Source organism: Pelobates fuscus, chromosome 6 (assembly GCF_036172605.1).
Source record: "Pelobates fuscus isolate aPelFus1 chromosome 6, aPelFus1.pri, whole genome shotgun sequence".
Taxonomy (NCBI): Eukaryota; Metazoa; Chordata; class Amphibia; order Anura; family Pelobatidae; genus Pelobates; species Pelobates fuscus.
The window spans coordinates 105,725,398-105,752,156 of NC_086322.1; the positions used below are offsets into that span (position 1 = coordinate 105,725,398).

The window sequence follows — 26,759 nt, forward strand, 5'->3', positions numbered from 1 at the left end:
GGTTGAGACTTTGAGTGCTGGTGTTTGAAGGGTAATATGCACTAAGCCTCCTATGTCTTCTGTAGACCAATCGGCCTCCTATTAGAGATGCAGTAGCAGATATACAATGTGCATCACTCAGCGCTTCTCTTGTTTATCCCTCAAGGCATTTTCCTGTGTGAGAGGTTCCATGAGAGGCTGTGTGAGAGCCTCACACGCAGACACTGGAGGAGCTGGGACAGTACTGAGTATTACACCTTCCGGAAACTGTTCGTGCAGGTCTGCTATTAAGGCTGACTGGACTGTAGAGGACACTGACCAAGGTACTTACTTCTCCCCACCAAGCTATTTTTGCTTAAAAAGGCACGTAACTGCTAAAAATGGACACCCCCTACTGGACAGGTGTCACATGCTTAATGGGAAATCCAGCCCTGACAGTGATTCAGAATTTATCATCCTTTTCCACTTTTTTAAAGGAATATCCAGACCCCCTATATCCATTAAAATTGATTTTTCAGCATGCAGCACTGAGCTGGGATGGCAATGATTAATTATGGGAGTTTTCTTCCTTCTAATCCCAATCATTGACACCATTTCTAATGTTTAGGAAGGAACATCTTTAGTGACATTTTTATAAAGTAGATAGGAAGTACGTAGTAAATAAACAGCAATAAAATGTAGTTACATGGTATCTGCTTACTATCGTGAATAGCAACAAGCGAAATACAAATTGTCCCTGATGACTTCAAATGTTGCATCAATAGATGTTACAGCAATACTGTTCTCTGTACTTGGGATGTGTCTTCCTATACTTGACACAATTTTCTCCAGCACCAATCAGGAAGGACTCCCGTGTCATGTTCATTAAAGGGTTGAGGTCAGGATGAAGATTACGGTTGGGGTCAGTGTGATGATTAGGAATAGGGAGTGGGTTTGGGTGAGAATTATGGATAAAGATACTGTTTGAAGTAAAGTTAGAGTTATAGAAGATGCAGGATATGATGTTTGGATGATGTTACGTATCTTACATTTTCATGATATTTGTGTTGCATTTTGTTAATGTCAGCATTATGATTGATCAAAACCATCATTTTATGTAGCTTTACCTAGTGGCAATCCCTGCTTTAAATGGACCTGTCTGAGAAATAAGCTCAAATTGCAGATGTAAATTGCATGCAAATAAACCTAATATCACTATGTTAACATCTAAACCCACATATTGTAATTCTGAAATGTTTCTACAGAAGCCCACAAGTAGCCATTTCCAAAGGATCTTCTAATATGTATATTGGGGAAAAAACTCAGAAGTAAGTGGAAATTCAGATACAGCAAACAAGTGGCAGATTCCCAGACTAGGGAAACAGTGGGAGTATTATCATGGAAACTGAATAACATTAAAGAAACAGAATAACATGAGATAAAGAGTCACGGTATCATCAGAGAAACAGTCAGAATATTATCAGAAACATAAAAACATTATAGAGTGACCTTTTATTGTGGCCAGCCTAAGGCACACCTGTGCAATAATCGTGCTGCCTAATCAGTATCTTGATATGCCACACCTGTGAGGTGGATGGATTATCTTGGCAAAGGAGAAGGGCTCACTAAAACAGATTTAGACAGATTTGTGAACAATATTTGAGAGAAATAGGCCTTTTGTGTTCATAGAAAGTTTGGGGAAGCCTGCACTATGCAATCGGTATAGTGAATAGCCCTAGTAGTCTAGACTGCGCATCCACAAAGAATGAGTGCAGACAAGGTATGAATGTAAAATCTCCAGCGACTGCATTAACACTCAGTCTCTGCGGACAGAATGTGTAGATCTTCTGTTTGTAGTTTACTTGACACATTCTCAATTATATGAATTAATTTATAAGTGTTTAATGCATCATTTAGCTTTCTTTCTCAGCATGCATTGCACATGAATAAAGTTGTATCAGGGTGAGAATTTCCATATGGTAGGTATCAGCTTTGGATGGTGGCAATATTTTCTGAATACCATTAAACAAATTGGTTTGGATAGCTTAAAGTTAAACAAATCAGCCCTTACATTAAATAATAGTTCAAGTCTCTGAGTCTTATTTTTAACCCTAAGGGTACCAGCTGTAATAAAATATAAAGCAATGTTCTCCGAGAACTGAACGGATGCTGTGACATCTTTTTTTTCTCTTATGTAATGTTTGTAATATTTAAGAGAATATAGAATATCTGATCTGATAAGATATGTGCAATATGGGAACATTCCTTTAAACAATTTGAACTGTTAGGGAACTGACAATTGCATATTACATACTTATCAATAATCAATCTAGACAAAATGTAGGCACAGTTTTAAGTTGGTAATATTTTTGAACTTTGGTAATTTTATAAGCAGATAAATGATTTGAAAAATTGAGATTGTGATCTCTTTGATAAATCATGCAGGACACCAGCCAAAGGTCAGAAAACGTTATTGATTAGTCATCTATGCTGAAAATCCTGTACCAAGCACTTTGGCAAAATACTGCCTAGGTTTCTTATAGCGTGAGCATGAGAAACATTCACTATCTAATGGTGCAACGGAGCTAAATGATAATGATTTAATGATACGTAGAGGGCTCGCAGGACGAGCATTAAACCATCACAAGATATATATCGACCTAGTGTGCTTCCACAAAAGACTACTCTTTTGCACTATGGACCCACTAGTAAAACTATCTACAATTTCCATCTCTGACGAGCCAAGACCACCATCATTGCTCCTGAGAGGTCAATGCTTTGACACCAGGTACTAAGTGAAACTTACACCAGGCATATTCCTACAGGAAAAGCTACTATTTTTGTTATTTACTGTGCATCTATTGTGCCATCGCACAATTTTATAAAAAAATATTTTAAGTTAAAGGGACATCTTTAAAGAACTATCTGAGCTCAGGACCCGTGTCGTGTTAAACTCTGCAATGTAAAATACTGTTGATTTAAAGAGTTGGCAATGTTTTCATTACAGAGTTGTCTTTCTGACAGCATCTAGAGGCACTATTGCTGCCATAACAGAGTGAGACTCGGTTATTCAATCAAATACTTCTCATACAAAGCATTTGATTGGTGCAGCAGCATTTTACCACGTGTGATTGGGAAGGCCATGGTGAGGCCAGTGCTCAGTTGGATATAAGGTAACTCTCTCTCTCTCTCTCTCTCTCTCTCTCTATATATATATATATATATATATATATAGAGAGAGAGAGAGAGAGAGAGAGAGAGAGAGAGAGAGAGAGAGAGAGAGAGAGAGAGAGACAACAGTCTCTATATATAGACAACAGTCACGGTGAAATAAAGGAAAACTGTCACTGTGTGTGTGTATATATATACAATTTTGGTTGACAAATCGACTTTAAAGGGTCTATACAGGGCAAAATATATTAGTTGCATTATAATAGGTAGTATTTAGTGTTACCTGCTCTCCAGTGGCACATTACTGCCAAGGACCCAGCTGTCTTGCAGCTGGACGGACTCGGGTGTGGTTTGCAGCTCGGCGGGCAGGGCAGCCGGCGGGGCCGGGCTTTGGTTTCTCCTATGTGTCAGGGAGTTGCGGTTGAGAGATGTGATGGACGGCTGATGTGCTGCTGGATGCTGCTTGTGAGAAGGCGGCACAGGTTGCAATGTTGATTGGCCTTGATGATGGTTTGGCGATTGCTCTGCAGGGAGAAAAAAAAAGGCATGACAATACGTTATTACAATGATAATCTAATCCCCTACTTGCACGTGCGGAGGATATTAAAGTAAAACAGATCGCTTTCACTGTTGGGTTTATTTGTCATTCTCACAGTTAAACTTATTTGGGTACAGAGTGCTGCAACTCATTTAAAACCAGATGGCAAATGTGCTTTTGGCTTCAATGGGAATCTGTCTCCCAATGCTGTTAATATTGTTTTGGGCAGGTGTGATGAGCATCATTAAATTATCATAAATATATATTTATTTTTTTTAAAAGGGAACAAAATGTTTCTGATACTTACAACAACAAAAAAACAAACAAGAAGAAAAACGAAATAAAACAAAAAGTATATAGACCTGACATAATACAACAGGGTAATTTTAAGAATACTTTTGCTTTTTGCAGCTCGGAGAGAAGCCGTCATATTTATATGATGAATATTGAATATAGTAAATTTAGATATTACACACAAATCATTTATGTTTCTACATATAAGGCTCAGATTTTCAGAGTAATACAATTTCAGTGAGATGCTGGCTGGAGTAATCAGGGTTTATGTCCAGCAAATAACTAGAAAATAGTACTCCCATTTTCCATAATGCCTATGTCATCTCTAGAAAACTACAGAAGCAAACCCCTTTACACAAACAAAATCTGGAAACAGGATTTGCCCATAAGAATGGCGTTTTGGTTCCTAAAGTCCTGCTAGGTATTCATCCCATTGTGGTTTACGATTGTTCAAATGTCTAGCTCACCGAGGGGTACAAACTACTGATTTCCTCCACAGCATGCAGATTCTGCGAACACGTGTAATTTCTATAATTATTGTAACAGTGTTTGCTTTAAGTGTTATTTAACTGCACTAATTTATAACAAGCTGGTGGCTTAACGGCAGAACGCCATGCTAGTTTAGCGCGTTTCAAATAGGGCAGGCCTGTACTCTGACTTTCTAATAGATACTAAGTATTCTTTAGCAGAAGGTCACTCTGTGAAACAGATGTTGCAGCATAGATATTTAACAGACTGAATCACATCTGATTGCAACGTCAGAAGACTCGTATACTTAATGACCATTACATTCATTAAAGCACATACAGAAGGAAACAGTACAAATGCTCTCCCCAGCAAATCATAGGTTACTGGATCAATCCCCATCAGAAGAAACATTGAGGCACTTATTTAATATATTGTATCCTTAAACATTTAATATAACGTATCCTTAAACATTTATGTGTTTGAGATATATATTTCTACATAACTCAACTGGATCAAACTGAAAGCATGAAAATGTCCTTAGTAACAAAAATATATATATAAATTCTCGTCAACCTCTAAAAGCCTTCAGAACCTAAACTAGAACAAAAATACTACTGTATTTATATAATGGTGTCTTTTGTCCTACGCTGCACGATTCTCGCCACAGCTGGCCCTGCCTGGTGTCCACTTTATGGTTGAGATCATCAATCTTGATGATCTCAGCCAATGAAATGCTTTCCTATACAAAAGCATTGGGAGGCTATTATGCATGTGTGGCAAAACGCTGCCCTGCAACAATCAGCATCTCATCATAGAGATGGATTGAATTCATGTATCTTAAAGGGGAACATTAAATGCCTCCATGCAGAGCAGGGATATGCTTAATGTAGGTGATGCACACTGTGCAGCACTGGACCTGGAAGCACTTCTAGTGGTTGTCTGAGTGACTGCCACTATAGGTGTTACTAGACAGCAATGTAAACATTGCATTTTCTCTGAAAAGACAGGGTTTACAGTGATAATACTGTATGGACATGCTGCAGACACCAGAACCACTTTCAGCTTAATATCTGGTGACTATAGCGTCTCCTTAAGTGATGAGGTACAATACAGTCAGTGTTCAACAGATCCATACAGGGCTGGTTCTTCGTATGTCCTTCAAAAAAGTTTAGAATGCTAGACAAATCTTGTCCTTGCTTAACCCCTTAAGGACACATGACATGTGTGACATGTCATGATTCCCTTTTATTTCAGAAGTTTGGTCATTAAGGGTTTAAAATAAATACACTTATGCACATATTATTGTATAATGTTTTTCTCTTTTCAAATTCTACCTTGTTTTATAAACAAGGAGTGTCCACTGTGTCACTAGCAAAATCAGTTCAGAGACAGATAGACAGTCACTATTTGTTTGGGCTATAATTGGCCCAGAATTAGAATTGAATGTCATGTAGTTGTAGAAACAGGTGTCTTTTTATCCTGATCAAGGAGCCGCCACAAGCCTGTTAGAAGCATGCAGACAGTCCCCATTGCAACGGTCGCTTACTGCTTCCCACAGTGACTGGCTCATTTTTTATGGAATAAAGACGGGAGCCTAGCTAGGTCTGCTGGACCAATTTCATATCAAAACATGCATGACTACCACAGAACCAGTGAGAGGCTGTCATTATGAGGCAGCATCAGTGCTTACCCCAGCCTGATTAGCTGTCAGGCCATGGGGAAACAAACAGCATGCATCTCTAGCAATACATTCACTTCACACAAGTTATGTGACAACAATAATAAAAATGTTGTTTCAATTAAAGAAGAAATAGTTAAAGGGACACCATAAGCACCACAGAAACCATCCACAGTAAATAGATTAATGGGTGCAACAACAAGAGTGCCATCAGTGACTGAGATCAAAGGGTATATGCTGAATTCCCCTCTGTGGTCCAAATCTGTCCAATTTGTGCATATGCTGTGTATTTTCCATGCGGGTTCCTTCTGTGAATTCATGGGTTTATGGAGTAACATCAAATACTACAGTTTAGCTTGTGGGGCTGTAGAATCCATTTCTTGGTCTTTCCTGAGGGATAATAGCAGTAGACGGAACTTTAATATCTAATTTTATTTTATAAGAATGTTTAATGTACTATAATGGGGATCACTTTATATCAATGTTTACTGTCTTTTAAATCTTATTCTGAACAGTAAAAATGTAGAATAAATCATGGACATTTTCGTAGGCCCTACTGACTATTGGCCTGTTGTCCCATTCTGGATGATATAATCTGTCTTTAAGCTACATTATATTATGTGGGGGGAATGCAGTAATCCTTAAATCACAGTGTGGGTACAAATGATACACATTTATTTAGTACATTTTATCATTTTACAAAATGTCTTGATTGTTCCTTTGAATGCGAAGTTTGGTCACCTTAGTCTGAGAGCACCTAATGCAGAGTATTTGATTAGTCATCCATCAGTATTTACGCATTTGTGCTATAAAAGACAATATATTTCAATTACAATCTCATGTTCTCATAGCACGCTCACTATGTCCTTGTGGAAATGAAGACTTATGCTTCAAGTCTCATTAGCAATTAAAATGATATACATCAAAGCCAAACTGAGTGCAGTGTAAAAAAAAAAAAAAAAAAAACACTACATATTAATTATTGGATTGTTTAAAAATTATAGTCAATTTCTCACTTGGATTATTCATAGGCAGATGTTTTATAAAGAGGCTCAGAAGGAAAACACTGCTACAAGACACATAAGTGTAAACGTGAGACTCACACTTTTTAAATGATTTCCTCAACTCCAGAAAAATAATTTCTATAGTTAATTTTTAATGTTACATCTAGCACAAAAGTAATTAACACTGGAGTTTTTTTTTTTTTTTTTCTATATCAGTTAGATTAATAGAATTCCATTCTGACTTTACATATGCCTTCTGAATTACTTTTAGGGATACAGCTTTTATTTCCCATGATACTCTTCTCACTGATGGCAAATAATAGGGAAAATAATGAAGGTGAGGTCCTACTGATGCATATTCATTGACAACAATATTAAAATATCCACACCGCGTTTCACCTATTGAGGTTTTCTCAAGTGGAGGTATTTATTTAACACAATATTAAAATATCCACAACGCTTTTTACCTATAGAGGTTTTCTCAAGTGGAGGTAAAAAAGGTTTTTAGGTGAAACGCGTTGTGGATATTTTAATATTGTGTTAAATACAGGCACTTTGGCTACTGTTAAACTACACTGATTGTGCCATTTTACTTTTTCGTCACTTTTTGATACCATTTTATATTTTTTACTGTCGCTGCTTGGTATTCAGATTTTATTATTCCTGTTGAGTATTACTCCAAAGAAATCCTAGGTGGGGATTATACCACTCACGCCTGATTAATTGAGCTGTCTGCCTGCTCAATTAAATGTAAGTACACACTTTGATAATTATACTCCTACTATATTATTTTATATAGTGAGCACTATTAGTTGTCTCCTCTTTTTACGTTTTTATGGTCTACGAACTTCTGCATATTTACATTTCATCACTTATAAGTGGGGATTGTACCGCTGTATGCCATTCATACTAGAGCTGGTTTATAGCTCTATCACACGTGAGTAGGACTACATTAGACCCTGTTGATTTTAGACCACTTCCGTATTGGACTTATTACACCTTTTCTCTGTTTCCCCATATGGATCCCTCAAGTTGTTTCCATCCGACTGCTACAGAAAATATTTTCCCCATAAGACTGTTGGCTTTCCCCCTGGCAAGATTTGATCTAGGACTCCTTTTGGTATCTTTTGTGTTTTGAATTTAACATCAATATTGGACTCTCTTTTTTAAATATACTTTTATATACGTACTTCTGTCTTTGGCACAACCTTTCCCCTTTTTACCTTTGTATTATTCCTACTAGTAGGGCTTAGAGGGAACCCTACCTTAGGTCTGCTGCCCCCTTTTTTAGTATTGGTTTCTCTAGTGCTGTTTCTTTTGTTTTGTATTTCACCTATTATTTGATGAATGTCTGTTAGCTTCACATGCGCTTCTGCTTTCTGTTAAATCCAAAAACATGAATAGTGTTTACAGAGATGGCTATATTATAAAACCTCAACAATAGAAACGTTTCCTTTTTAAAGCTGCAGTTTCAGATATGAACAGAGAGAAGGCTATATTTTAATAGAATGAACAGAGAAATGAATGTAAGAGCAATCAAACTGTCTTTCTACTCTACTAAACTATATGCAGTGCAATATCCATCTTATTTTAGATAAAGCCCACCAGCATTATAGTCTAGTACAATGATGGCTAATCTGGCTAAACATTATTCAAACCGTGGACCACAAACACCACAGATGCGAAGGTTTGCTATCGCCAGCCTAGTCTGTCTAAGGCCGATTTACATCTGTCAATAGGCACAGACAAATAATTCTCAACTGATTTTCTATGCTTCAAATTAGGGTGATAACTGTGTGTAACCCCCATCTAACATAGTCATCACAGAGGGGAGAGGGCTCTAATAACTGTAATGGTAATACCTACAGACCAACACCTACAGACCAACAGAGAACGAATTAGAGAGATAGCGGTTTGCAGGATGTTCTTCAAAGTTATCTACAAGTTATTGTTGTGAGAGGCGATGACTGCCCAAGGCAGTGACAGAAAATAAAGTATTACACTTAAAAGGAACATATAAGGTGCTAAGATATAAGTGAGAGATGGGCCTCTAGGCAGATGCTCATTCTGTCTATTGGCTAACCTGTCATCGAGTCTCTATAACGTAATCAATACTGTTGCTGTGAGGACACAAACATTTGTGAAATGTTCAAAAGAGATGACAGAACCTCCAGATTATGGCAATGTAGAGTTATATAAATAAAGGGAACATGTAATCATTTTACTCAATATACATATACAACCATAAACATAAAAAACACACAAAGCATATGTTACTGCCACGTGGAGATAATACATGTCTCTATATTTTTCTCCAACAAATAATACACTCCAAAAATCTCGCAGACACCTATGAATCCTCGTTCACATTCATTTTAAACAAATGTTAAAAGTTTACTTTGTCCATGTCAAGGCAGCTTGTAACTTGCATTTAAAATAAATATTTATCACGGTTCTCTGTCTTACTGTCCTCTAGAGGATCGCTGTGGATGAGCGGTTACAAATGGTGAGCCACATAAACTCATCAAAGAGTTATGAGTCAGGTAGATGTTACTGCAATTAATCAGTGCTGCCTTTATCCACACCAGTAGGTGTCATTGTATTTGATTAGAAATCACTGCTGATGGCTTCAAGGCACATTTCAGCAAGATAGTTACAAGGTAATTTAACCACTCAGAGAGAGCGGCAAATTAAAAGAGGTCTGTCTGCACAGATCAGATGCAGCGCTAGACTGCAATGGTTTTAACCATCAAAGTGCTGGAGTGATGGTCCTCATCTTGGTTAGGGTTCAAACTATTGGAAATCAGATAACAGACATAAACAAAGTAATATTATACTAGTACGGTGCATTGATGAGTTACATGCAGAGCATTGCAAATCCTAAACTAACATAATCTCTGAATCACTGACTTCCTTGCATACCGTTTAAACAATATCACAATAAATATTACATAAGTATTACAAGATTGTCACAATTACATTTTGGAAGTCAAGCTTCCGGGTATAGCTTCAGTGTCACGAGTTACAACATTTTTGCCAAGATCACAAGTTGGTCCAGGTCCTTTGGTTCCTTACCCAATATAATGTAACTTGACACGATTCAGCTGTTACAAAATGAACCCAATACATATTATTGTAAAATGGAAGCAAGTTACACAAAATGGTTTCTAATAATGACTACTCGCCATATGTTTTTCTCCAGGTGTGATTGTATATTATTCCAAATTACAGTTCCCCCTAAACTGTTAAATTAGAGTTACAATATAGCTAGAACTATTAGATGTTCAGGCAGACTGGGGTTTTAGATTAACCTTTCAGTTATAGAGACGTGGGCATTTGTATACTTTACTAAGCCTGTACCAATACAAGCCTTCCCACCCCCCCACCCCCCCCCCCAAAAAAAAAAGTGTACAATCTTATTAGAGGAGTGCACAACGCATTCATCGAAATTACAATTTCCCTTTTAAGAAAGAACAAAGAATTCATTACAGATTCCCTTTATTAGTTAGCCCATGAATGTCTTTCTGTTATGTAGTTCCCAGGCTCGCTTCACAGCATGACCTCTCAATACTTTAATGTGATTCCCTACACATTCTGAAACACGCTGCTCAATCCAACAAGATGTTTTATCTTGCTGCCCCAGCCTTCATCTACTCCAAGCTGAACATATCGATAGTGCTAACCTGTCCGCAGGGGCAGGCGCATTTTCCCAAAATATTTGCACTGTTTAAATAAACACTATTAAATCAATCTCAGTTCCGTTTACTGCTCACCTTCCATGCCTGTTTCTTTAACTGTTTCTTTAGCTATATTTACACGCTTTGCTTTTTTCCTGCTCAGACAGGATATAAATATTATATGTGTGAAGCAGAATTTCTAAGTGTCCCACACATACATAGTGTATGCTTCCTGATATTCATTTCTCACTGCTTCCTCTCTGACAGAAATATAAACCATTATTTTATACATTTAAGCAGAAAAAATAACATTTAGGGTAATCGCATTAAAAAACAAGGATGATACCAAATCACGTATGTGTATTTTAATCCTTTCGTGGCCAAAATTTGTCAAGATATCATTTGGAATTGCTTAAACCTGATCACATACATCAGTATATAGTGGCTGTCAACCTGGATTTTATCACTTCTAATGAGCCGGAATCTCATGGGCTGAAAACGGACAATCTCAGCCAATCAGCAACCGCCCAGCTAACCTTTCCTTGTACTGCATTGCCGAGAGGAACAGAAGCATGTAGGTAGAAGTACCCCAAACCTCCACCTCTGACTGAGGTAAGACCATTGCCAAAGCCACTATAACATCTTATAGTGGACACTATAGTCACCAGAACAACTACAGCTTATTGCATTTGATGGATACTAAAGGTGTGTCCTTGGGCAGTGCTGCAGAGTGTGCAGCACTGCCATTCAGTGTCTCCACCCTCTGCATGCAGACACTGAACTTTCCTCATAGAGTTGCATTGATTCAGTTCTTTTCTATGAGTAGAGGCTAATTGGCCAGGGCTGTGTTTGACTTGTGCTGGTTCCACCCCTGATCTGCCTCCTTGACAGTCTCAGCCAATCCTACTGGCTCAGACCACCACTTCTGGTCAGAGGTAGACAGGGGCAGAGCCAGCAGCAGACTTGAATACAAGTAAGATTTTACTATAGTTAGAGAGGCAAGAGAGGGCCAGGGTGGCTAGATGGTGGTTTTAACACTATACGGTCAGGAATACATGTTTGTTTTCCTGACCCTATAGTGCTCCTTTAATAAAGAACTGTCAATGCCCATGCTTTTTAGTGTTGTATTTACTGGTCCTTTACATTTAACAAATAAATGTTTGTGAGATTTGAAAAGTAGCTCTATCCTGGAAATGAGTCTGTCCTGCGTAGCCCCTGGCAATCTCTGTTATAAGCTCTGGTCTCTTCTTTCAACGAACAAAGCATAAGAAAGTCGAGGAAAAGAAACAATATTTTTGTTCCTCCTCTTCAAATTTAACATGGGCTCTGACTATGCCTGAATTGGATTGGATTGTGATCTTGATTGCGAAATAAAACAGGGCATAATAAGAAAAATTGGAAACATAACATATATATATATAATATAAAATATAATATGTGTTTTTTGACATTCTATTAATTGGTCCAGAAAAAAATATGGTTTCCCTTTAATGAACGCTAATGATTAAATCCACTTTCCCTTAATTACGGCTTTATGGCTGGCCTATTCAAGCATCACATTTAAGTATCACCATATGATACCTAGTCAATAGTTTTCTGACCGATATTGATAAAGAACATACAGAATTTCCAAGAATATAAAATCTGAGCTGTCTTTTTGTTTACAGCATAAGGGAAATAGGAACTCACATTTTGATTTGTGGAATTATTAAAGGATAAAAGTTTCATAAATACTTCTATAAAGAGATCTATATTCTATGGCTACAGAAGTAAAGCACGTGGAATTTTGTGGAGATTGATTTTTATATGAAACAGAAAATTAAATTAAACTTCTAAAGGAAGTGTTTAAACTTAAACAAGATTATACAATATTTTGATGACAGATTCCCTTTAAAGTAGCCCTCTGATGTTTATAAAAAGTGTCCCTGTGAAAATCTGGCTCTACCTATAGCACACATCCTCAAGTAATAAAGTCTGTCTCTACGTGAGTGACATACAGATAGAAACCAAACGTGGTTGGTATACAGATAAACACATATACAGTAAACACATTCACAGGGTATTTGACTGATTTCAACCATCACATCACATGACAATTTTAAAGAACTATTTTCACAAAAAAAGCAAATCAAAACTAAGTATTCACCCGAGTATTCACCAACTTAAACCAGTGTGCAACTCAAGGTTGGACACTACTGGGCAGCAGGACAAGATCCCTGATAGGACATCCTACTGGGCAGCAGGACAAGATCCCTGATAGGACATCCTACTGGGCAGCAGGACAAGATCCCTGATAGGACATCCTACTGGGCAGCAGGACAAGATCCCTGATAGGATCTTTTTTGCACCTATACAATAATCACCATGGAAATCAATGGATTGCTCCTGTCAATCACTTCACATTAAGAACTTTGTGCACAATTTATAAATAACATATATCCCAATCTCACAATCTGGGAGTACACAAGTCATTCCCTCCTGTTTCTAAAGCAATGGTTTAATAAATGTGTAGTAGACTATGAAGAAAATCCAAACAGGTTTTGCAGAGGCTTTTGCAGAAGATGAAAGGGATTACTATCAGACAAAAGCTTTCATAACCACCAGGGTCACAAGACATGCCTTGAACCAGCACCAGTTAGCAGAGTCTATATTATAAATGTGTTATGCATACGTAGGTACCCAGAGCAGCTTTGCTGAATCCAATCTATATTTGTTATTGTATAGAAGAGGCAGTGCTAGTCTACTGGCTTGAGGGAAAAGAAGGGAAGCAGCTTTTCTGAGGTTTCGATAGTGAAAGGGTCATGGCATCCACTGCACAGATACTGGGCAGCAGGACAAGATCCCTAAGTCTATAAAAAAAAAGGTATGTAATTAAATATAAATAAATTTGCACAAGAAGTACAGCATTACGATAAAACTAGACTGCCTGGGAGGTCACAATAGTTAAAGGAACACTATAGTGCCAGGAATACAAACATGTGTTAAACTAACTGTTTAGGTTACCAACCCTTTCAGGTCGCATTGAAAAAGTGCTTTTACCTTTTCACCCTTGTCACACTGGTCTTGCAGCAGCTGATCCAACCTCTATGGCGGAGGTCATCAAACTTGATGATCTTACCCGAACCAAAGCTTTCCCATAGGACACCATTGGTGGGCTATCGCGCATGCGCTGTACAAGTCAGCATCTCCTGATAGAAATGCATCTCTTTGAAGACTTGGTGTACTAGGAATCACCTCTAGTGACCATCTGAGTGACAGTCACTAGAGATGTTAGTATGCAGCAATGTAAACACTGCCATTTCTAAGAAATAGCTATAGACACCTGAACCACTACATTAAGCTGTAGTGATTCTGGAGACTATAGTGTCCCTTTAACCAATTTTTTTTAAAAAACTTGAAAATTGTAGAGAACCGTCAATGAAACTGCAAATTTAATGTATTGAATTGGATAAAGTCTACAACTCTCCAGCTATATTTCTATTTTTACATTTTTCATCATAACTGTACAAATCCTTTCTACTGTTTCATGAATAAACCAGTTTCCCTTTTTATTTAAATTTATTTTAAACTACACCTACTGTCTTCTCTTGCACCCATTTTCGTTTCATTATACAGATATCGAGTTAGGAACTGATCTGCACATCGTAAGCATCTCTGTGCCGGGCACACTGTCATCTTCCGTGCACCATGTAGAATTCTACACTACATGCAATGATCAATCAACTAACAAGATATATATAAAAAAAAAATATATATATATATATATATATATATAAATTATATATAAATAAATATACACAAAAATGTGTGTGGAGAGGAAAAAAAAGAAAAAGAAGAAAAAAGGGATCTACCTCAACATTTCTGTGCTGCTGCTCCGGTAACATACATCTTTCAGGTTGGATCGAAGGAAACAGCGCATTGATTATCTCCAATGTAAAGCTGCCTTTATACTGTCTCTGATGTATTCTGCCAGCCGTCCATCCAATTTGCAATTAGCTTCAGGTATTCCCACAGACTCGGTAAGGAATGGTTTGCTCACTCAGCCCAGCTATTATGTCTTCTCACTGTTAGACCTTAACCTTTTAGCATTTTAACAGCAAATCAAATCAACAGCCATCTTTAGCTCTACGATGTTTTTTTTTTCCAGCTTTGTCTGTTATCTTCTCTGCCTGTGACTTTTTTAGTTACACAATTTTATGTGTATTCCTTTGCTGGTTTACGGTCTATTAACTTAACTGCTGAATTTAATGCAGCAGCCCATGTTAAAATATATATATATATAAAAAAAAAAAAAAAAGAATTAGAAAAGGATGTGAATGAAGATCCCCAGGAGTTGGTGTCTATTATCAGCTACGGTGACCTTCTGACTTAATGCTAGTTATCTTCATGGGAAAGCCACAATGACTGTCACAGTCCCAGTAAAATGAAAAAGCTTTCTATCGCATGGCCAGTGATGCCAAACGTGGTGGCCTGTACTTTGAAAGAAGAAAAAGTTAATTATTAGGTGATTATCTGTGCATTAAATGCTCCAGATGCAGTTTTTGGTGGGTTTCTTTTTTGGATCATTAAATAGGGTAGTGTAGCAGTGAGGAATATTGTGTTTCATAAGGCTATTTGTAATTTACTGACCTTAAGCTTGATAACACAAGTGTCAAGAGACTTTAGGTGTCTATTCACTGAACATCAAATATGCAACTGCACATTTGCTCACTTTCATTCCACGCTTTTACTTCAATTCAACTGATAAGTCCCACATTATTCACTACTAACAGAGAATAAATTGAATTGATGTTCTATGGTCACTGCTATTTTCATTTGGAATTTCACTGCTGCAGTGATTTTGGGGGGCTAAAAGTAATACCTGGTATTTATCGGCTGAATTGGATCACATAAATGAAGGGCACTTCTGCTGTTTGTCACTAGTTGCTTTAGCAGATATGAAAGTCCAGGCACTCAGGATATTTCAAAAAGCAGATTTATTGGAACAAAGGATCAATGTATCGGCCTGAACAGAGGCCTTTGTCAAGCCTGAGAAAGGCTCCCGTGCAGACCGAAACGTTGCTCCTTTGTTCCAATAAATCTGCTTTGTGCAATATCCGGAGTGCCTGGACCTGACTTTCTTCATATCTTCTAATTTGTGATTGATTTGCGAACCTTGGGCCTGGAGCACCTGGATTGTATGCGAAAGTGCAGGATCTTTTTGTGTATACTAAAAGATGCATTAGCAAGTGATTTTGAAATGTAGCTGCTTTTAGAAATGGCTGAAATCATTGAATGGAAGAGCAACATATGGTTGAATGGCACTCTAATGGAAGAGCGAACTATAGAGTGACTGACAAAGAAGAAAACAGAAAAAGCTATTAATTAAATAACCTAATTTGCCTTTTGTGAATAGCCAAATGGGTTATATAGAAAACATTTGATTGAAACTGCCAAATTTGCACACGTTTCATAAACTGTTCCAACAGGGATCCTCCTAGTGGCTGATTGTGTATATGCACTATGCACACATTGCCATCCAGCCTGAATAAAACACATGCCTGGGCTGGTGACTGCCTTGCCATGGTTCCGATTAGTAGATGTGTGAAAAACGTAAGAGTTTAATAGATTCTCTGGTATTTTGTTCCTTAGTTAGTGTTTTATCTCCATGCTTTTTATGGTATTGTGACCCCTGCTAGTAATTTGACCACTTTGCTAATTATTTAGTTACATTACTTGTTTGCAGGCCCCATGATGTTCATCGACCGTTGGACGTCGGAAGCAGTACCGTGAGCAGTCCAGCTGAAACACAGCTATGCAGCATGTGGCATAGCAGGTGAGTTTTGAAACAGGGCATAGCTTTGCACTATTATCAGTGTCATTACATGCATATCACAGCTCAATTATTGATCTCTTTGCGTTAGACAGTTATTTTACCATAGCCACGCGTTTTAAATTCAGTAACGATCTTCCCTATAACGAGCACGTACTACAGTCAGATTACCAATGATGAGAGGAAATTCCGTCCATGACTTGTCTAAGTGTTAGGAGAAAATGATATGCAAATCTTCAATGAGCAAATTACATGTTTTATAGTATTTACTTTAAAATATGACTAAGACAGATGACTTTGGCTAACAATTTTTCAAATGTCACGTTGTCAAAGTTCCCATAAGCAAGATGTTTTAAAGGCTTTCGATTAATATTGCATGCTAGAACTGAAATTACATCCTTTGTCGTTTAGTTCCTAATGGTGCAAGTGATATCAATCAAGTGGTGTTTTATGAAGCGTGTGTGATTTTTATTACAGGCTGTTTCTGCAAACCTTGCTCAGGTTTTTAAAAGACACTTCTGGCTTACAGTAAACATAACCCACACAATCATCAAATCTGTAAAACCATTTTCTGACCAACTGTCTATTAGGTCCTACAAGAAAATTGCTATTTACATGCTTATCTAATATCAGCCCATTCTGCTGGATACGTGATTGAAGGGTGCGATACTTTTTAACAGAGCTGTCACTTTGGAATTTTTAATAAAGACATATTCTTCATTAAAATTCCAGGATACTTTGCTGGAGAGAATCAAATTGGCAAGTTGAAGAAATGTTTACATACAAAATTAATGGTTTTCACTATTCTGCCTTAATTGCTAAGTTTGTCTCTGCACAACCCTATGCTTTCTTCAGTCCATCTACCAAAAGTTACATCGCTCCCCTGGTTCAATTATTCCCAAATTTGCACACCCCTCTCCCAGACATTATCTCACAGCCATCTATTCTTTTATACGTGTGCGCACTTCAATGAGGATTAGAAATGAAGTGACTTAAAGGACCACTCTAGTGCCAGGAAAACATACTCGTTTTCCTGGCACTAGAGTGCCCTGTGGGTGCCCCCACCCTCAGGGACCCCCTCCCGCCCAGCTCTGGAAAGGGGAAAGTGTTTAAAACGTATATTTTTCCAGCGGTGGGCGGGGAGCTCTCCTCCTCCGATCCTCCTCTTCTCCTCCCCGTCGGCTGAATGCGCACGCGCGGCAAGAGCTGCCCGCGCATTCAGCCGGTCACATAGGAAAGCATTCATAATGCTTTCCTATGGACGCTTGCTGTCTCTCACTGTGATTTTCACAGTGAGAATCACGCAAGCGCCTCTAGCGGCTGTCAATGAGACAGCCACTAGAGGAAATAGGGGAAGGCTTAACCCATTCACAAACATAGCAGTTTCAGAGAAAAAATGGGTTAACCCTAGAAGGACCTGGCACCCATACCACTTCATTAAGCTGAAGTGGTCTGGGTGCCTAGAGTGGTCCTTTAATGCAGTAAATGTATGTGGCCCCAGCTCAGATTACTGCACACGTAGTTGCTACAAGGTGGGGATTTCTATAGTTAGCATATAGTGTAGAAATATTTAGATGACGTTTAGCTTTCTCCTCTGATGATGTAATTAAACGCAGCTACATTAAGGGTAATCCTCTGGGTCACTGAAAACACTCCTATAAAAGAAGGTGGAATCCTGGTATGCTAGAAGGCTAGGGGTAACAAAATAACTAGTGCTAACAGGCAACTAAGTTGCACTTGTAACAAAATGCACTATAATATAGGATAGTAAAACAAGATACTATAACCAGAATAACCTCATGGAGCATAAATGAAGGAGACCACCCACATGGAGCAAGATATATGTCTAATCAGGCCCAAACTAGGCTAAATAAATTGCCAACCTCATCTTATAACTCTTAAATTCCCTCCTACTAAACCACCGAAATACCAGAGCTAGTACACGCTATCTAGAAGGACTAAGATCTCAGAGTATGTAGCAACTCCTGACTAAACTACCTAACGCGCGTTTCAGCGCTTCTAAATGCGCCTTCGTCAGAGGTAAAACAGAGGTCTGTCCCCTTGCCGGCTCTTTTATGTGTATCGAGCTGGTAGAATTAAGTGGGAGTGGCGGACCCGTTCGCGCCGAAAAACGGCATTCAAACCGGTACCGCCTCCCTGTATGAGTCACTAGATGATTGACAGGACATGTAAATGAGCCCCTAGTGTGCCATCACCTAAATGCTCAACTGGAAATTAGCAAAGTGTGAAGAAAAAAGAATCTTTAAAGTCAATGAAAAAAAAAGATGATTTTTCATAATATATATATATATATATGCACACACACACACACAGTTCTTTCAAAGAAAGAATAAAAGGGTACTGGATATAAGGATATAAGGTTATTAGAAACTCACTTTATTGAACTCAGAAGGCACTTTATTCTTGGAATAGTTTGCACACACTTTCATCTTGGTAGCTTATTAATTAAATTCCACTATAAATAGCCACTGTTGCCAGTTAACAGTTTCTTTAGATTTGAGCTCTGATCCTGCCAGATACCCCTACATTTATATCTCAATTAGTAACACATCTGATGCAGAGACCCCTAGACCCTTTGCACAGTAACTTTTACTACCGTTAGGAATGTGTGAATTTGAACATCAGTCTTAGGACAAAGAGTGTAAAGCATGTTTAGAAGTAGCCTAGCAGTATAGCAATAAGCACTTGAGACCCTACTGTATTGTACGTAAGGAACACATCCGGAGAGTGACTGACTGAGTATGCTAATTTAGTGCATGTTCCCTATGTAGCTTACCCACTGTAATTTGAAGCTTTATGTCAAGGTGTGCCAGTTTTAATGAGTGTGTCTCATTCGGCGAGAATTACACAAATAAGCCCTACTGGAATATCTAACAGAAGAGGCAGAATCTAGTCACAAATATTGATGAATGTACAGAAGGAAAGTGTTAGCGCATATAAACCAAGCTTTTTAAACAGCACTTCAGGCATATAAGGCGCAGGAACGTATTTAACAAAATAAGTTGAACAACATAAATATAATCCCTAATAACCAAGGTTACCCATCACTTTTATAGGGCATCATGTCAATGAATTATCTTTATTCTATTATAACAGCAGATGGCCAGGCATAGTCACATTATTCTAATGGCCACTACAAGATAAAGACTAGGTTGGAAATTGGCTGAGATAATTCAGCCGGTTCCTGTATGACAAAGAGCACACGGGGCAGATAAGATCCCTAGAAGAATTGCAGAAAAGGGTCAGCTGGCTTTATGTTATTTTTTAAATAAATTAATCCATGCTTTTGTATGATTGCTGGTATTACTTATCTACGCCACACAATTCTCAAGCTGAAAAAGAACTGCAATACGTATCAATGCATTCTGGAACGCTAATTTAAGGAATAACGTGTGCAAAATACAGTACCAAGACTCATTTTTTATTTCAATTACAAATAAGCATAACATTGTGAGATTCCAGATAAACGGGATCTATAGTGTGTCCACAGAATCTTATGTAGGGGTTAACCCTTAGGTATATAACAAATATTAGAACTGGGGGTGGTCCCAAGCCTAAGTAAGCTCAGGAGCACCATAGAAAGATTCTATGAGTCTATCCTCAATGGACAAAAGTAATAAAAACACCTTTATTATAGGGTATAAATTCCCCAGAAAAATAAAGGAAACTTATAAACAATACTAACACTTCTAATAAAATATAAATTATAAAAGGGGGAGATAGTAGTATATATATATATCTGAGATAGAAGTGAGTAGTTAAATAGTACACAGTTCAATCCTCAAATATAACCATATAACCTAGGGTTCCTTTAAGAGTCCGTATAGTATATATAAAAGGTGGATAATACCTTCTGATTATAGAGGAAACCAAGGACCCTATATAGAATGAGGATAGATAGTATCTCTTATAAATTAAGCTGTTACTTAGTATGATGAAGGATTAGAAATTGATACAATTGGACATTGAAGCCATAGATAAAGTATCAATTATAGTATCCAGGAACACCCAAGTCCTTTGTAGTATATTGCTGCTTTATAATAGATAGTAAAGACCTGATTAACAAAGATATCTAGGACGTACTGTCTATGGAAGACAGATTGCTCCAAAATGCTATAGCATAGCCTTGAAAAAAAGTGTCAATTATAGTATCCATGACCACTCATGCTGTTACAATGGTGAAGACTTGCTAAACAGAGATATCTCAACCGTACTAACTGTTGAAAACAGATTGCTCCAAAATGATATTACATCAATCTCCTTCTAATCCCATCTATCTCCCCCCACTAATCTAATTTCAATTACAACCAAGTTTAAATGCGGCATCTGATGTAAGTATTGACAAAACAGAAATCTAATATAATGCATGCAAACTCACCTAAAACTATATTTTTACTTTGAAATAACTATTTTCCTTTTGCTTTCTTTTGAGAAAAAAAAAAGCGACACTTTAAGGACTTTTATAGATAAAAAAGTGTCAATATAAATAACAATCATAAAGCTTCCTATGGGATTTAAAAAAAAAAACACTGCAAAAAATGATTATACGTGATACTTTGGATACACGGAAGGGTTATATTTTAGCCGCACGTAATCTTCAAGACTCGTCATGTTTCTTCTAACACAGAAACACACACATTAGAGAGCACAACTGGCTGGTTTTCTTTTGACTTTGATGAATTACATATGGAAGACCACAAACAGTTATACACAAAATAAATTCTGGCAGAGCTGACTATTTCCAGCACAGTGGGTTTTTGTAAAATGCCATACATTTACATTCAACTGGAAGAGAATCTCTGAAACTTGACAGGTGCCTAACCTGCCCCCACATATTAACGCACTCCACCAGCAATCCCAAGGCAACTAATTATTCATGGCCTTCCCAGCTATGCACACAGATGTGGTACACCATGACGGCACATGTGGAATCTGGATGACATGCAATAGGAAAGGGGCAATGTATAAAATGGTTCTTAAAGGTTTTTTCTCTATAGGGCATTATCTCTGAGAAGCTTAATGAGAAACCAACAGATTTTAGTGGCGTGTTCTTTCAAAGAATGCCTTTTTTAGTTCTTTTCTCCTTTCACTCGTTCTTGTTACAGTCCAGGGATTTATGCATGAATTCAGATCTCTCATCTCGAGTCATGCTATCATTTAAAGATTCCTGCTTTACATGTAGGGGGGATTTTATTCAAATGAGGGCAATGGTTATGCTTCAGAGACAACATTATTTCCTCTCTTAAGTCAAGGTCAAAAGTGGCTTTATAATGCGTTTAAAAAAAAAAAAAAAGAAATCTACTGTGACACGTAGCCATAACAGGGGAACAAGTATCGCTGTTAGTGAAAAATAAACAAAAAACGCTTTAACATTTACCCATCTCAAAACATTGACCCCTGCCATAAAACAGCATTATTTTTGATTGATGTGTACATGATTTCAGTGTGTTTACCAACCAGATTGTGTTAATTTATATGTGCTAGTTGACCTAAACGTGTCTTTATCGTTTGTGACATTAAAATTACTAAATAAGTGCAAGTGAATGTTAAAAGTAAAATAATAAAGTTATTAATTACATGCATTTTTTTTAAAGGTTTAACTGTATAGTCACAAGTAATATAGTTACAAAACATTTACCATCTTTTCACCTTTATATAGGCATAAGAGTTTTAAAACGCTTACATTTGCTTAGACATATCTGCAAGAAAAATCCAAACACCAATTTATAAGCTTCAGTGACCACGGCGTTAGACCACCTGGTGTTGTGACATTTAAATATATCTTCTACTATATTTTAGTGTTGTTATTTTGTAATATCCAATACCAAATATGTCTGGCCCCATACTATCCTTAGCGTTTGTTGGACCCCGGGCATGAAATGCTTTCTTATCTCCTTTTTCCATATATTATTCTTAGAAGGAAAAACACCCTTTTCAGGGCCTCTGCAGTCGGTAACTTTTCTTCTCTAAGCTAACAGGAGACAGGAAGAAGTGTACACGTTTACCAGTGCCTTCTTTTGGTGCAGGAAAGGCAAGCTGTGCCAATCCCATTGCATGGATAAAGTCTAGACATACCCAGAGCCAAACTTAAAGGAGCACACCAGGCACCAAAACAACCTAATCTAAAGAAAGTTGCTTTGATGCCAGCAGGCCCCTGGAGTCAGTCTTACCTCAAGGAGCTAAACCGTTCTTGAAAGTTGCCTCCAGCACTGGTCTTCCCTCCTCCTCGGTCGGGCAGCTTCTGGCTTATGAGTTTTGAGATAGACAGATACTGAACAGGGGCACCGCTGATTGACCGACAGAGGTTATCTCACACTCTTAGCCAATCAGTTACTCCCATTCACTAAACTAGCTTGCAAAAGGTACATTTCTTTTCAAGCCAGTTTAGTGAATGGGGAGTCACTGATTGGCTGAAAGCATGAGCTGACAGCGCTTAACCTATCAGTGATGTCCCTGCCTTGCGGCACTCTGCGCATCATGAATATCAAAATTCAGGAGCTGGAACCCGCTAGAGGAGGAGTGAAGGCAACTTAGGCAAGTTGGAGGCAACTTAGGGATTAGGCAATGGAGGCAACTGAGGGATTAAAATGTTTGAGAATGGTTTAACTCCTTAAGGTAAGAGTGCCTCGAGGGGCCTATTGGCCTCTAAACATCTTAATTTAGATGAAGTTGTTTTGGTGCCTGGAGTGTCCATTTAACAACTAGACTTCTGGATGAACAAGCTAAAAACATGCAGTACATTAAAAGATCCTTTAAAGTAATAGAACGTTTCTGCTCTAGTTGGATGAGACTGGATCCATTTGTTCTACATTTATTTTATAGATTGAGAAACGATTCATTAGGGAAGATAATGAGGTTATGACATCAAAATGAATCTCCCACAGACATAAGCTGTCAACACCTGCAATATAATGTGAAATATCAAATGAGGTCAACGCATACGTTACTTTGTTTTTCTGCTATATGACATATCTGCTAAAAGAGAAATAAATACATTAATTAGACTTTACAACCATTAATCTTTGCAGGGTATCTCCCTTAGTATGTGATTATTGTATATATATATATATATATATATGATAATTTAGCTTGATAACAGACAATCGAGTTGGAGCTAGTGAATAGTTGTCAGGAAAGGTGTGAAATTAGTTGCAGGTAGTGTGACAATTTGCTTGATTCAATTACAAAACTAAAAAAGCTTTGTGAGTAGAAGGTCTCGCTGTTGCTGTGTCAGGATTGATTATTCTTACTTTTAAAGTTTTTTTTTGTCCCATACTGTTTTCTTTCCTTTACAGCGAGTTTCCAAGTTTCTCCCACAAGAGTATTCATTAACAAAAACTACTACACATTCAGAGCTTAATTAAACATTTATCATTTTCTTCTATTGAAAGGTGTATAATAAAGGTTACTAACAAGTTATAACAGTACACTGCAGCAGAGAGAGACCTCCCTCCCCCCCATCCCCATCTAATAAAGGTTCTTTCAATATTTCCCTTCCTAAAATGTGTCCATAATTCAATGGAAAATAGTGTTTTATTTTTTTGTTTTGTTTTCTTATTTATTTGTTTTTTTTCCTAAGGCTTCTCAAAGAAGCTTAATATTAAAAAGAAAGATCAGTAGTACAGTGCTCCCCCAGGCTACTTAGTGCATACCACCCAAGTGGTACTTTGAATATAGTACCAGCTGATGATATGTGTTACTAAAGGTAACAGAATAGCATAACAGAATGCAAAGTTCCCTGTGTGATAAACCCACAGTTTGTCCCTATTATGAATCCAAATACCTCGGTCCCTCTTTTTTATCCTAATGTGCCTATTTTCTAGAAGCTCCATATAATGGTATGTCTGAGTGTATAACAGAGCTCCACAGCAATTATACTCACAGTGTGTCTTTAAACTACAATAAATGCGTTTAAAAATCAGTCTGTGTAAATTAGATAAATTGTTCTTGTTCTAAATAACATTCTAGCTCCATAAATTGTTACTATTAAGTTGTCTAAAATTTTTCAAAATAGCCGTCCCCTGGCCACAATCCCGGTGACACCCTTCAACGTACCCCTCTTTGTCCATTTGAAATGTTGGAAGGTGGGAGGGGTGATGTAACTCAGTTGAATGTCTTAAAGGATTGCTCTATTACTAAGCTTGCAAGGCAAGATCACTATGCATCCTGCTGTGCAGCATGTGCTTGCTTCTGCTATGCTTTCAGTGAGATTCCGTTGAGTAGAGAGGAGGCATGTTTTTCATTAGGCTCAAGCCCCATGTATTTTGGGAACCTAGAAATGCCCCTGTTTTACACGATCTCAGAGGCTCAGAATGTAACATTCATACCCAAAGCCCAAAGAGCGTTCAAAGAGTATAGAAATAGAATGAATGCTCCTCAAGACACGTTGAGCAATGCAGATTTTTAGGGGATTATCAATGAGAAAATGTGCACCCCATCAATCAGCAAAGGTTTTGAACAATTATACAACCAGACCTGTCAAAACTACTTTCACTGGGCGGGGGGGTGAGAAACAACTGAAATCCCAAACTATTGAACATGCCTTCAGCTGCTGATGAACTACTACATCCATTTTTATAGATCATGGAATATTTTCGGAAATGAGAATGGAACGTTCAACTTTTCTTTGGCTTCAGGGCTATGTTTCGTATCTTTTAACCAGCTAATGACAATATATTTCTAAAAGTGCCCCAGTATCAAAATATCTGGTGAAACACCATAAATATATGAATTTAAACTCATACCATGGCTATGGCTATGCCATAAATACCTGCAGGAAAATAGACCTTCTAAAAAGTTTTTTTTTTTGTCCTTAATGAAATTCAAATTTATAATCAACAGGACATTTACTTTTAGTATGTAGAAACCGAATGTCTTTGTCTTGTAAGCTTCAAAAATAAAACAAACCCATAAAATGTTATAAACAATGAAATAAGCTTAACAAAAACACACTATTGCCAATGTGTTGCCCAAGGCCTGGACAAGCAATAGTCACATAAAAAATAAATAAATAAAATAAAAACTCAAATTACATTTTCTCACTTCAGTTAAAGTGAATATTTGATTATGTGTTCCTCTTTCTTCTTTGCATCCTTTCATCTTCACTTTTTAAATTAATTTTTTTTTTACTTTGAATATAGTACCAGCTGATGATATGTGCTAATAAAGGTAACAGAATAGCATAACAGAATGCAAAGTTCACTGTGTGATAAACCCACAGCTTGTCTATAAGCCCAGGCGCAGGCGATGGACCTTTTATACTGAACCTGCAAACCCTGAAGTATCTTATTTTAATATAGATGTGTTAGGATTTTAAGTATAAAAAATACAACTTTTTTTACCTAACCATGTTTTTATAATAAATTACAATTATCGTATAAGATCTCTCGAGTCGAATTGAATTCTTCCCAATGAATACATTACTACTGTATTATGCAAAACTTGTAATAACTATAATTGAAAACAAACTATATTGTACTTAACAGTTTGTCAGACTGTCCAAAAAGTTATTATAAGTTTAAACAAATGCCACAGTTATAAACTTTCTATTCTTGACTTGGGTCTATGATTAGGAAAGTTTCCTAGTCATCCATTTTCATTGTTCTCACCATAAATACTGGAAATTGTATGAAACAAAAAATTTAATAAAGATTATAAAAATAAGATAGATGGTGAAACAGAGATTTGCTGACCCTGTAACATCACCTAACACGAACCAATTATATTTAGGAAGAGCAGTCCAACTTCAGCTGCAGATCAGCATTTAAAGAAAAACAATAGCATTAGGAATACAAATATGTATGTATTCCTAACGCTATAGAGTCCTAGTCACCATTTAGGTGACTAGGGCCCCATTCCCCATTTGCTTACCTTGATACAGCGCCGGGCTCCCTCGACACTGGTTACCTCTTCTCCTCCATCAACATCAGCTCTCAAGTGGAGTTGCATTCGCGGCCAGAGGCACACGCGCGCATTTAAACCCCCCACATAGGAAAGCATTACTCAATGCTTTCCTATGGGGTTCCTATGCACCTTTTCTGTGGAACTCCCTTCTCCGTTAGACTTTCACCCAGTCTCAATTGCTTCAAAAAATCTTCGAAAACACACTCCTTCAGGAAAGCATATCATTTAAACTGTT

General features: G+C 37.5%; 1 protein-coding gene across 7 annotated transcripts in view; it reads right to left on the bottom strand.

Moving 5' to 3' along the window:
* Positions 1–26,759, bottom strand: part of TENM3 (teneurin transmembrane protein 3) — an 836,163-nt gene that overhangs the window by 217,590 nt on the left and 591,814 nt on the right. For all 7 annotated transcript variants that reach the window (XM_063458145.1, XM_063458151.1, XM_063458150.1 and 4 more), the window contains one exon: positions 3,413–3,653. In XM_063458145.1, the coding sequence (XP_063314215.1) occupies positions 3,413–3,653 (241 nt within the window). The remainder of the gene's footprint in view (positions 1–3,412; positions 3,654–26,759) is intronic.